Source organism: Mustela lutreola, chromosome 12 (genome assembly GCF_030435805.1).
Source record: "Mustela lutreola isolate mMusLut2 chromosome 12, mMusLut2.pri, whole genome shotgun sequence".
NCBI classification, from domain to species: domain Eukaryota; kingdom Metazoa; phylum Chordata; class Mammalia; order Carnivora; family Mustelidae; genus Mustela; species Mustela lutreola.
Window position 1 is genome coordinate 83,362,239 of NC_081301.1, and position 13,717 is coordinate 83,375,955.

At 42.6% G+C, this 13,717-nt stretch overlaps 1 protein-coding gene across 6 annotated transcripts in view; it reads left to right on the forward strand.

Moving 5' to 3' along the window:
• PRUNE2 (prune homolog 2 with BCH domain) overlaps positions 1 to 13,717 on the forward strand; it is a 255,324-nt gene that overhangs the window by 225,098 nt on the left and 16,509 nt on the right. For 5 of the 6 annotated variants that reach the window (XM_059141929.1, XM_059141931.1, XM_059141930.1 and 2 more), the window contains exons 12-15: positions 990 to 1,163; positions 6,995 to 7,097; positions 7,733 to 7,864; positions 9,025 to 9,111. In XM_059141929.1, coding sequence (XP_058997912.1) covers positions 990 to 1,163; positions 6,995 to 7,097; positions 7,733 to 7,864; positions 9,025 to 9,111 — 496 coding nt within the window. Of the gene's footprint in view, positions 1 to 989; positions 1,164 to 6,994; positions 7,098 to 7,732; positions 7,865 to 9,024; positions 9,112 to 13,717 lie in introns of those variants that run through there. The other variant, XM_059141934.1, reaches the window with a different exon arrangement.

The following is a 13,717-nucleotide window of genomic DNA, read 5'->3' on the forward strand; positions in this document are numbered from 1 at the left end:
TATACCATGCCTGACACATGGTAGATACCTGATGAAGTATTACTCCTCTTCTTATCAAAGTGCCATGGAATGAATATAAGTAAAGTACAATATAAATCAAAGGCCCTTTCCCATGAATGGAAAAATAAGAATGATAATATCTCACAGAATTATTGTGGAATAGAAATATTTTCCTTCAAATTACTTAAACATACCAAGAATTAATCACTGTTAAATTCTAGGAGTAGTTGAAGTAAATATAAAACAATTGCTGCTTATTCTTTTGTAAAAAGGCTTAACACGGTTATTGCTTTTTCTTTTCTTTTTTTGGATGCTCAAGAGTGGGTAGTAGGTGTTTCTCCAAAGAATGTTCGGTGGACTTTTGTATTGCCACGTGCAATACAAAATAGGAGTGTTCTGAATGTTTGGCCTTGGAGCATTTCTGGTCTACAGTTGTTTGTTTCTTGCTTAATGTAAAATCTTTCTGCAGCATATTTTGAAAAATCCATTGGAAGGAACACTGTATTTCTGCCCAAATTTGCTCCCAGTAGGGAAAGGGGCTCAATACCTTTATAATAGTCTTAGAGTGGGGTATCATCAAGAGACTAACCACTTGGCAAATATGAGGATATGTGGCCCAAGGAAAATAAAATTATCTGGGCCTGATAAATTGCTTTTTACCCCATGAGAAAGGTCCCTAGTCTTCAACCTGTATGGTCAAGGATGAATTGGTACCAGCCTATATTCCGTTGGTCCACTGACACAAGGCAGCTCTAGCCCTGCACCTATCCCCACCCTCAACTTGGCCTTAGCACAAACTTGGTGGTTCAATCCATTAATAAATAAGACTTCTCCGTACATCCTTTACATGGTCACGATGGTGTTCGGTTCTGTAAGAGTTATGCCAAACCGGAAGTGCCCTCAGGGTGGCTCTGTCAGGAGATAGCTTGTTGAACTCCCTCAGCTGTGGCGTCTTAACTCTTCAGTCCTCCTCTGTGCTTCACTTCCAGAAGTTTCCACATCTAACAAAGATTCTGGCCAAGAGTCAGAGTCTATCCCAGAGTATACAGCGGAAGAGGAACGAGAGGACAACCGGTTGTGGAGGACAGTGGTGATTGGAGAACAGGAACAGCGGATCGACATGAAGGTCATCGAGCCCTACAGGAGAGTCATTTCTCACGGAGGTAGTCAAGCTCTTTGTGAATCGGGGAGGTGGGGACCAGGGCAGCCATATTTTTTAATTAGAAAATGAAACTAGGGTTCTCTGCATCATGACATCCACAAAACCCTAGTCTGCAATCAATATTCAGGGGACTGTAGACCTAAGTATATTACCTCAGACTCAGCTCTATAAACATTGCAAAGCCTGTGTAAAAAATAGCTTTCTGATGTAAAAACTGCTTTTCACACCACATATCTAACAGCTATAATCTCCTGGGCATATTTCTTGAAAACTGTAGTTGTCTAATTTAATAATGTCTGGAATTCATGTGGGTCAGTTGTAGGGTGTTGTTTATAGAACTACAGTTAACACACAATATTAGTTTCAAGTGTACAACATAGTGATTTGACACTTACATATACATTGTGAAATTCTCAACAAACTTCCAATTATAAAATAAGTAAGTTGCAGGAATGCATAGTCACAGGGAATATAGTCAGTAATATTGCAACAGTTTCACGTGGTGACGGATGACGACTACACTCACTGTAGGATTTAACTGAACAGCTTCTGAGTCTCTACTGCCATGGCCTGTAGTAAGATCACTACCCCAGAGGGGCTTCTCATAACAAAACGGTCTTTCGAATCCTCTTAGGAGCTTTCAGAGATCTCTTCATACTCAGCCTGGTCATTTTTCCGGTACCTGAAGTTGGCTTTTCTATTGACTCCTTCACATCCGGGCCTGACAACAGGCATTTCCGGTGAAAGCCTCCACCTGCCTAGGGAGGGACAAAGGAGAGGGGTAGGGGGAAAAAACCCCCAACAACCCGTGTTCCATATTTCCAGTGCTTTTTAGGAGCACCAGGAACGTTGGTTAATTTTGGAGTCACAAAAAGTCAGATAAACACAAGCAACACATTTAATGTTGGTGACTTCAGAGAATGGCTTTTTTATTTATTTTTCTGCTGCATGCGCTCCTTTCCTGCAGGCTTGAGGCTCCACCCTAAACACTCAGCTGTTCCAGAAAAAGCGTAAGCTGACAAGGCAATTGTTGTTTCCTCAGGGAAATAAGCATCTTGGTGCTGCATTAAACCCATAGCTTTTGTTCTCTAACGAGCCGAAGGACATTTTCCTTTTTTCAATCAAACTTCCCTCCACCAGCCGATTTTCCATTTTCCACCTATGCATTGCTCCCTCCACGTAAGTATCAGCATCGGGCCAGGGACCCCCACCTTGAGGGCGAAAGAAAAATGCCCATAGGTACCCCTGGCCCTGACCTTTCTTTGCCTTGGCTCACTCTTTGTGACCTGAAATGGTAATATGGCCCCATGATAGCCGCTGTGCGGCTGGAGACCATTCCCTCTAAGGGAGACTTTTCCATAGCCCCACAGAATGAGAGCTGGCCTGCTCTTGCTCAAGTGGACAGACCACGGGCCCCGGAGTCAACCCTTTCGTCTTCATGACAAAAACCACAACCTGAACATCATCCTGGATCTTCCCAGAAGCTCACCCCTCCTTAGCACCACCCATCGGCTATTTTTGGTTTGTTTGCTTTTTGGAATTAAAAATAAAACAAAACAGAGGCCGACTATAAAAGTAGCCTGTGCCCATTCAAAAAAGAAGGTCAAAAACTCTAGGAAAAGTCAAAGGAAATCCGAGTCATCTGGTGATAGTTTGTATCAATGTTTGCCACTCTGGTCTATGTGAAGACCCCCTTTGTTGTGAAGAAGGGACCTCACGGCTTCCCTGTTTCCTGGAGGCACCTGCTTGTTCCTCCAACCACGGTGAAAGCGGGTGGGTTGGGGAGGGGGGGGTTGAGCCCATCCATCCCCTGATCTGTTTCCCAAATCAGGAAAGAGTGATTATCATCAACACGCTGGGGTCAAAACCAAGCCACTGCTTCTGCCTCCCACACTCTTTGTGACGATCCCGCCCACCCCTCAAGGATAACCTGGTTTGCTGTGCCCTCCCTCCCGGCCACCCCCTCCCTGGCATCCGCTCCCCTCCCCCTCCATTCTGTGTCCGCGAGCTCGGTTTTGTCCGTGTGACTGTCCAGCTTGTGTGGAAGCAAAGGCCGCCTTTCCTCTTCCCAGCTGTGCTCCCACCTTCTCCAGGCGCTGGCCTGCATGAGTGTCCCTCGGGCTGTACCCACCCACCCAGGCGGCATGGGAGCCAGACACCCCCTGAGCAGCTTTTGTGCTCGGTAGGGAAAGACTCTGACTTGGGAATTTGCCAAAGCTCGGCCTGCTGTGTTGGAAGCTGACACCACTTTCTTAGGCTTTAGTGGTCATCAGGCAGTCCTCCGCAGAGACCAGTCCACTGCGTTTGTGATCCTGACTTCTGACGAGCAGCTAGGAAGGAGCGCGTCCTCGTGGGCATGGGTCTCATCTGGGTGTCTGGCATTTTGCCCTGATGAGGTTTTCCCACTGAGGCCAACAGGAAAGGGACAGTAGCACGGTGCCCTGTGCATCATGACTGCAAGACGGGGTTGGTGAAAATTGCTGCCTCACTTGAGTACAAAGCCAGGCTCTGCCAAGTGTCCCTGCCACTTGGGAACAGGCATGAGAGTCGTGTGGGGACACATAACTCAGCCTTTGGCTTTAGTGACCTTGATAGGAGCTGTTGTAAGAGGCCTTGTGTGCAATATAGAAGAACAGAGTTCAAGACTTGTCTTGGCCGCTAATTACTCTGTGACCTTGGTACATGACCTAACTTCTGGGGCCTCGATTACTTCATCAGTCAAAAGAGGGTGATCTCAAAGCCAGTGTCACCTCTTATGAGCCCATGTGCAATATTTCTGTTATCTGCCTCCATAAAGAACAAAGAGAGGTCTGGGTGGGTTTGGTGGAGGACACTGTGGGGTCACGTGGAGGCCAGAAACTGGCTTTTTTTGACCTTGGAACAGAGGATGCATTTAAGTAACCTAGGATGGTCACACCAAAGCATTATCATGAGAAGTTTCCTTTCTTGTTTCTTTACTTCTCTTATTTCATTATAGGAGATTCAGGTAACTTATCCGCAGTGTTCCCGGACCAATGGCCCCGGAAAGAATGAGGAGAAGAGTTGCAGGCTGGCGTGTGTGTGTGTATGTGTTGGTTGCGACTGTGACATCTTCCCTTCTCTCTCCATCCCATTTGCTGGCCAGCAAACTTGTGTTACGACCCTTTCCTCTCTGTTCTGCCTCAGGTAAGGTTTGCATCACCGCCGCAGAGGCTCTCATGAGGCCCCGCGGTGGGATCGCGCGTGCACCCCTGCGCTCACACCCCGAACTCACCTCCTGGTCACTGAGCAGAGAGTCAGGTGAAATACGTGTTTAAAAAAAAAAAAAAAAAAAAAAACTTCAGATGAATTACTCAGCTGTTGGAAGCCAACTTCTCCTGAGTAAGCTGCATATTTATCATAGACACTGGCTTAGCTGACCCCCTTGAAGGCAGCTGTGAAGAAATCCACGAAGAAATCTTTTTCTTCTAGTTCCTTCTGATCTCTTACGTCTTACCTCCTCCTGTTCCCTTCCTCTGTCTTTTGCCTCTTCCTCCCTTCCTATAGCTCCTCTGCCCAAAAGCACAAAAATCCACCCTCATTTGTCAGCTTCAGGAAGTTTTCTAGAAAGAGGCTTTCCTGGTGGAGATAATGACCAGTGACCAATGAAGTGGCGAGCTGATCGTTCAGTATTATTTCGATCACGTGAACCTGAACGAACGTGACACCCCAGTGCTCCAGGACAGGCACATTGAAACAAAAAGCTGAAATGCCATTTAAGATGACTTCTGAAGTACTGTTTGTAAACCTCAGACAGTCCTTTAAAAAAAAAAAGAATTCTTAGGATTTCTCCAGAAACAGAAAAAGAAATCAAAGTAGCTGAGCAGTCATGATCTTGAAATTACCTTGACACCCTGGGGCCAGGCAGCTCCCGCTACAAAGATGCTTTTGAAAGAATGCTTCTCTATTCATTCTTTAGTTGGATTCATTACGTCTCTCATCTCCTTGAATGGACCCGGTCCTTGTCATTGTGCTGAGTCTAAATTGCGTCCCTTTGTGGTATTAGCCTTAGCAGAGCGAAGTCACCTTACCCTTTGTGGATTTCATTCGGTGATGAATCGTCTTAAATGCAGTTGTTTGGTCTGATAATCCATAGGGAAGCGACCCCAGTCCGGGTTTGCAAAAACGCGTCAGGTGTAGACTTACTAGGTAGCATCTTCTAAGACATAGAGCGTAAACACTGTGCACAACCACCTCAGATGAGTCACACACACAAACCCGTAATTGGATGTATTTTTAGTTGGTATCACTCTTCCCCGCCTCTTCTGTGGTAGTGTCGTGCTCTCTATCTTTGTAGAGAACAGCTTATTAAACTGCTTTTCAAGAGTTAAGCCCATCCAAGCCCCTATCCAGCCAATAGTTTACTGCCGTGTAATCACCAGAGGGGTATTTAGAGTCCTGGAAAAAAAAAAAAAAAAAAATGAAACGCACTGAGTTCTGATCAGGCTGGCGGGTGTGTCCTGTCCGCCTCCTCAGAGCTCTAAGGCAATCTCTGCTTAATCATCCTGAAATCCAGAACTGAGTTATAGGACAGAAATGCCAAGCGCTGAAAAAGGGATATTAAAAAAATAAAAACACAGTGGGGCACCTGGGTGGCTCAGTCGGTCAAGTGGCTGACTCTTGACTTGGGTTCAGGTCTTGATCTCAGGGTCGTGAGATCAAGCCCCATGTCGGGGCTCAGCGCTGAGCGTGGCGCCTGCTTAGGATTTTCTCTCTCCCTCTGCCCCTCCCCCAATTGGTGCGCATGCAATCGCGCTCTCTCTTTCTCTCTCTTAAATAAATAAATAAATAAATAAATAAATAATGAAGATGGTGCATTGCTTCCATTTTTAAGCCTGAAAGACGTGAGATTCCATGCATTACCTTTTGGGATTTGACCAACAGCTGCCCTGAGTTTCAAAGATGAGCTCTGAGGGAAAACAGCACTTAAAGAATGGGACAAAGCTTTCAGATGTGCATAAAGTGTCCTGAGAGGTCCCTACATTTTCCATGACTCTTAGGAGTTCCACACTTACCTTTTATCTTCTCAGCATCAAAAGCAAGACCTCCACCTCCGCTCCCTGTCCATGTTATCAGGAAGAAATTCTCAAGTTTTCCCCAAAGCGTATAGTTTCATAAAACTCAGAGAGAGGTCAGCTTTAACCAGGCCCTTCTTACAAGTTTGCTCCTTTTTAAAAAGACAGGGCTCTGAATTTTTAGGCCTGGCCAGAACTTTCTGTGTGTCCCTGCAGTATCTGTTGAATCCGGAGACCCTAGGGATGCTACAGGCAAGTAAACCAGTCCTCAAAAATCAAAATAAAGGTGCTTTCCTTCTCAGCCCACAAGTCTGTGGTCCCTGGAGTACATGCCTCTGATTATATTGTGGTTCGGTGACTAACCTTTCCCTTTAAATTAGCCAGAGTCTAAAACTAAAAAAAGCTGAAGAGACTCAAACAGAACCCCTCAGCCAGTAAAGGACAGAAGCATTATATAAATTAGAAATCTGTAAGTCAAAATTCCCATCCTTTGGTAGGTTGAGTGTTTGTATTTTCTGTTCATGACAATGTGCAACACATAATTGTCCGTAATAAGTGGATATACTATATGCGAATATATTCACACTGTATATGTAAGACTATATAACATATGCCTTAAGGAAAAGTAAGTTTATGTGTTTATACCTATGGAAGTATAGTGTATGTAATACTCAAAGATTATACCCATTACATCCATTTACACACACTTGTCAAGGCTTCCAGATTTGTCCTTTAGGTTAAATTTTACCTTATTAAGAGCTTTCAGCCGGTTACAAATGTCTTTCTGTTTGTCCCCCAGGCTACTATGGGGACGGCCTAAATGCCATCATTGTGTTTGCTGCCTGTTTTCTGCCAGACAGCAGTCGGGCGGATTACCACTATGTCATGGAAAATCTTTTCCTGTGAGTGATACTTCTGACAAAGTGCTTGGAGTGAATGTCTGGGGCATGTCATGTCAGATAGAGCATCTTTAAGAAGAGGAAACAGAGGATGTAGAATATTCTCAGCCTTTGATGAAAAGTCAATGAACTCTCTGTCAAGGAATATTGCTCAAGAGGCTAAAACCTTTAAAAGAGCTCTTTGGTCAGCAGAAAGAATGGAAAACAAAACGAAACACAGTTTTGCCTGCGCTCTAAAATTCTGTAACATTTCCTTTGGGTAAAGTGTTACTTTTGTTCCTTGATAACATGTTCTTGTTGAGGCTGATGAAAACCTAGGTTCATTTATGTCATTCATTTGGGACCTTGGTATATGATAACATTGTCGATATTTTTGAAATTTAGGTTCTAACCCACACATTTTTTGAGTGTACCTGCATTTAAAAAAAAAAAAGATAACTGTACAAATAAATGAGCAATGCTCACTCTCAGAGAGATAATCTTAGGAAACTGCAATCTTTTCAAGGTAAAGAGGTAATAAGCACAACCATTGTTCAATGTCATACTCCCTATTATTTAAAAGTTATATAATTAGAGTATAAATAAGATGACTGTTTCACGTGGGAAATGAAAACACTCCTCTTCCTTCCTGTGATCAGATATGTAATAAGTACTTTAGAGCTGATGGTAGCTGAGGATTATATGATCGTGTACTTGAACGGAGCAACCCCAAGACGGAAGATGCCAGGGCTGGGCTGGATGAAGAAATGCTACCAGATGATTGACAGGCGGTATGTGGGCTCCAGTATTTAATCCCTGTTTTGACTTCCTCGGTAACTCCCACTTCTAATTCCCGGTCATCTACCAAGAATGTGATCAAGTTTGAGGAATACTCAATTGTGCAGATAGTGAATTATAAATGTATAAAAATATTAAGAGAAGTGTCCCTCGATGGCCCAAATCTGAAATAAATCCAGATTTTGTTGGATGTTGTCATCTCAAACCTGATGACCAAGTCTATTCTAAATTTTTGTAGATGTTTGTAGGGAACATCTCTTTGCCACATGAACATGCGATTTATGCTGGTAAACCAGTTTCACATGACAAGTTTCAAGTTTCGCTACAAGTTTCACTTGACCTTGATGCCGTTTCTGTGTCTGGGGACTGTTTGGGTTTGGGCAACTGTCATACTCTTTTTTCATTATTCGCTGATCATTCAAGTTAACCACTAGTCCGTTTGGTGCCTTGGTGCACCTTTTCCCCAAGATGCTTTACTTCCATCGGTACTGGCTCAACTAGAACAAAATATGTTATATACAGGAAAATTGTCATAAACCTACAAATTTACGTTGTCTCTGATAAAGGCGGCATCTGCTTAAATGTGGCTCCTTGTGTGATCTTATATTAATGAAGTTCCATCTAATGATCCAAACATTTATAAAGTAGCATTGTGAATGTTGAAAAGCATCCCCGAATGTCAAGAATGTCAAAATGGTAACCCGAAGGCCAGACAACCACACGATACACTGTCAGTTGTTTCATAATACAGAAGAAGACACCAAGGTTTCGTCAGTCCAATAAACTGGCTAAGTTGCTAGTAAGAGTGTGCTCTTTTCAAAATAGTAAAGATAATGCTAGCAAAAATGAAAAGCGTTGTTAAGCAAAAATATACCACGATAGTTCTAGATTTAAGCACTCTGGAAATACGACCGTTCTGTTTTTACGTGGATTCCTGTGGGAACACGAGGTTGGCATCATACAAGTTACAAATGGGATCTCAGAAAGTATTTTTTAATTAAGCATGGTCATTCTGTACCTTCCCATCAGGTAATAGTAACTTACCTAGAGCTCTCTAGTAGTATAATATTCTTATTTGGGGATATACTTTCTGTTTTAACTCCTGCTAGAAATGGGTTATGAGTAATTCTTTTAACTTTTTTTAAAAAAACAGGTTGCGGAAGAATTTGAAATCATTCATCATTGTTCATCCATCTTGGTTCATCAGAACAATCCTTGCTGTGACACGACCTTTTATAAGGTATGTATAAGGTATGTTGTTGTTATAGAAAAAATAGAAGTCCTACTAGTAGTTTTCTAAAATATGTCCTATAAACGAGAATTCATAAATTGAGGTAGGATTTAGGAAGACATATTTTGCCTCTGGCTTTCCTGGAAAGATATTTTGGACTAGCTAGCAAGAAACCTTAAGTAACAATGAGCATTATTTTATTATAAGGACTAATTTTCACCAATATTACAAAACATTACCTCTTTATTACTTGCTATAACACAGATGAAGTGGTGGGAATTCCGTGCCACATTCCAGATGGGTACACAATACCTTTAAAGTGATAGGGTATTTTGTAGAGAATAGAAAAGGCAGAATCACACAATAATGGAAAATAAAGACAAACCAAGGACAGAATCAGAAACAATGGCTGTCCTGATTCTTCTTCTTCTGAACAAATATCATATAGGCCAGCAAACTTAGAGAAAGAGGCTGGGCAGCCATTTTGAGAGCTTGTTTTGATTTCCTATGCAGATTCTTGGTTCCATGAATAGTTATTTACCATCTCTGTTGTATTAGATACCATATAACCTTACGTTTTGGGGAAGCAAAGAAAAATAAAACAAGCCTCATAATGTGGTAACACTTGGAACAGCTAGGGACACCTGGGTGGCTCAGTCAGTTAAGCGGCTGCCTGGGGCTTGGGTCATGATCCCTAAGTCCTGGGATCGAGCCCTGCATCAGGCTCCTTGCTCAGCAGGGAGTTTGCTTCCTCCTCTCTCTGCCTGCCACTTTGCCTGCTTGTGTTCACTCTCTCTCTCTCTCTCTCTCTCTGACAAATAAATAAATAAATAAAAATCTTAAAAAAAAAAAAGACTTGGAACAGCTAAATGAAAGGGACAGTATGTATTCCCTAGAGCGCTTTCGGATAAAATACAGTCTTACCCAACATCCGGATGCAGAATAGATAAATTGAAAGTTTTCTGTTTCAGAGTTGCTAATGAATTTCTAAGAAACACTCTGATCACTTCTGGAAAAAAAAAAAAAAGAAAACAACTGAAAGTTTAAAAACTTCATTTTTTACGTAGAATTTCCTGTGCCTTCCAGATCCATCCTTTTGTTCACTGGGCATTTTACTGAGATACAGCATTTCTGTCTCCTACTGCCAACAACTGAGAGGCATCATTCAACCTAGTTTCCCTCTGGCAAAGTTTAGTTCTTTACCATACTGTGTTCAATTGCTTTTAGTATATGTGCTGCCAAAGCAAGCTCTGTTCAATTGCTTTTAAAAATAATATGAAATATGTAAGGCATACAAAAAACCATTTATTTTAGTAATAGACAATGCTTTGATAGGGGTGTAGGAATCACTGTACACTGAAGAATTATAAAAAGTTTAATGGTGGAGCCTGGGTGGTTCTGTGGGGTAAGCCTCTGCCTTTGACTCGGGTCATGATCTCAGGGTCCTGGGATCGAGCCCTGCATGAGGCTCTTTGCTCAGGGGGGGAGCCTGTTTCCTCCTCTCTCTTTGCCTGCCTCTCTGCCTACTTGTGATCTCTCTCTATCAAATAAATAAATAAAATATTAAAAAATAAAGTTTAATGGTGGAAGCCTGGCTGGCTCAGTCAGTAGAGCATGTGACTCTTAACTCAGGATTGTAAGTTCAAGTCCCACCTTGGATGTTAAGATTACTTAAAAATAGAAAAAAAATTTTTTTAGTTTAATGGGTAAAAAAAGAAAACATTAGTGTTTGTATTCATTCACTGACATCTATGTAATAGTCTGGGCATTATAGCTATAAAACAAATAAGTTTCTTGATAAATAACCAAATATTTCTGTAAGTACCAAAAATAATTATTTATTATTTGAATTATTATTATTTATATATATGAAGCTCCCTTCAATATAATTTATTGAATTATTTATTTATTGAAGGGAGCTTCAAGATAATAAGTCTAGCAACAATAATAAAATTACAGCAAATAGTATCGTGGTAAATTACAGAAAACAGTGGCTTACATTTATCAAGTATTTGCAGGCATTATTTCATTTACTTACAGCAACTGTCCTCTAAGCAGGGCCTGTTTGCTGTTTCCCTTATATAGGAAACCTCCCTGAGGTTTAGGAAGGTCAGGTAAATTGTCTACAGCAAGAGCAAGCCAACCCGTTGTGTGAGGGATCGGATGGTACCCATTTTAGGTTGTGTGAGCCATCTGGTCTCCGTCACGGCTGCTCAGCTCCTATGCTCAGTCAAAAGCAGTCACGGGCAGCGTGTAGATAAGGAAGTGTGGCTGTCTTCCAGGCCACCATGATACAGGAACACTGAAATTGAATTTCTTAAAAGTTTTTACATGCCATAAGGTAGTCTTATTTTGATACTTTTTCAGATATTTTTTAAAAATGTAAAAACTGTTCGTAGCTGGAGAACTGTAAAAAAACAGTCAGCAAGCTGGCTTTGGCCCATGGGCTATAGTTTGCCAACCCCAGGTCTAATGTAATAAAGACTCGGGCTTTGAACCCAATTGTCCGCCTCCCTGCAAAGAAAACACATTTCAAGCACTTAAACATTGTACCCTATAGAGGGGGGCGCCTGGGTGGCTCAGCTGGTTAGGCGACTGCCTTCAGCTCAGGTCATGATCCTGGAGTCCTGGGTTCGAGTCCTGCATCGGGCTCCCAGCTCCATGGGGAGTCTGCTTCTCCCTCTGACCTCCCCTCTCATGCTCTCTCACTCTGCCTCTTGCTCAAATAAATAATATAAAATTAAAAAAAAAAAAACAACATTGTATCCTACAGTCTCATCCTGTGAGACCCTCCTTGAGGATCCCCCTGCGAGTCTGTCTGTATCAGCATAGCCAATTCTTAGACCTGAAAAAAGAGGTCACTAAGATGTATTCTAGGTCTTTCCCTATAATAGAGGTAGATGGGAAATTCATTTTTTTTAAATGTGGAGTGGAGATTGAGAGATTCATTAGCTCTGTTGCTGTCCTCAGGAAGCTCAGGGCCTAGCAGTTGGCATAGGCAGACAGGGGAGCAGTTACAGTGCAGGGTACCACTGAAGCAGGATGGGCGTGTAACTCAGGGCGCAGGTGAGTCTGGGGTGATGGGAGAGTAGATGAGAGTCCGCATCAAGAGAGGCGTTCCAGAAGAATGAGCCATCAGGGTGAGCTTTGAAGAACCGAGTGGACTGGCTAGCTGACCCCAGGTGGAACCGACACGACTGATTAGCTGACCCCAGGTAGAACCACAGGACTGATTAGCTGAATCCAGGTAGAACAGACAGGAACAGACACACCAAGGAGACAATATGGCGTGTTTGGAGAGCTGTACATTCTAGTGAACATTACCCTGGAGCTGGAGGCTCCCCCCCACCCCCCACACCATCTTTTATCAGAACCTGAGTTTAGCTCAGAACGTCCAGAGGAAGGAAGAGGCCTCACAGAGCAAGCTTATCACTGGTGGTGTGTGTTCACCCATGACTTATCAGCCTACAGGTGACTGTGCAGAGGCAAAGTTATTCACAAGTCACAGCCAGTGGCCCAGGGTCAAGCTGCAAGTACATGGAAAAGAGAAACAGAGAAATGACCCTGCAGTTGCTTCCTTCTAGAATGCACAGTCGTTGAATGGAGAGGGAGGGGCAGACAGCTCAGCATGGTCAGTAGACTGGGGGAGGTCTTTTCGTAGGGAACTCTTCACGAAAGTTCAGGGCTTGGTCAAGTTCCCTTTCGAGTGGAATGATCCATTTTAAAAATTAGTTTGCAATAGTGCACAAATGCCTTCTTCTTATAAAGCACCCAATCAGGGCTGCCTGGATGGCTCAGTTGGTTAAGTGACTGCCTTCAGCTCAGGACATGATCCCCGAATCTCGGGATTGAGTCCCACATCGGACTCCCAGCTCCACGGGGAGTCTGCTTCTCCCTCTGAACTTTTCCCCTCTCATGCTCTCTCTCACTCTCTTTCTGTCTCAAATAAATAAATAAAATCTTTTTAAAAAATCCAATTATTAAGGATAAGATCAAGTTTTTCCTTCAACAACAACCAGTTCCTGTTCCTCCCTCCCTTCCCAGAGGCAAATTCCTAGATCAGTGTCAGCGGTATTTCATGTTGTTTTCTGTACATATACACACTTCTAACATAATGTTTAGATGAGAGCTGTTTGTAATTCAGATTCAGCTACAGAACATGTTTTTGAACACTGGAACATCTGGCATGAACTCTCCAGCTAAAACTTAAAAGAAGAAAAAAACTAAAAATATTTAAGCTAAAACCTTAAGAAGTAAATGAGTTTACATATACTTTAAAAACAGATCAACCTTGGTAAATTCTGAAAGAACCAATGACAAAATTTTTGCTTGGTAAAAACAAATAAGCAAACAAAGCCAAACAAACCATAAGCCAATGACTATGGAGAGTGGCAGGAGCCCACCGGGCGCCATGCGATGTGTGGTTATGAGTGTAGACCCTGGGCGGGGGATGGGTGAAATCAGTGATGGGGAGTAAGGAGCGCAGGTGTTTTCAATGAACCCGGAGTAATGTATGGAAGCGTGAATCTCTCTATCTATAGTGGACCTGAAATGAATTTAACACTGTAGGTTAAAGAACTGGAGCTAAAAGAAAAACTTAAAAAAAAAAAAAAAT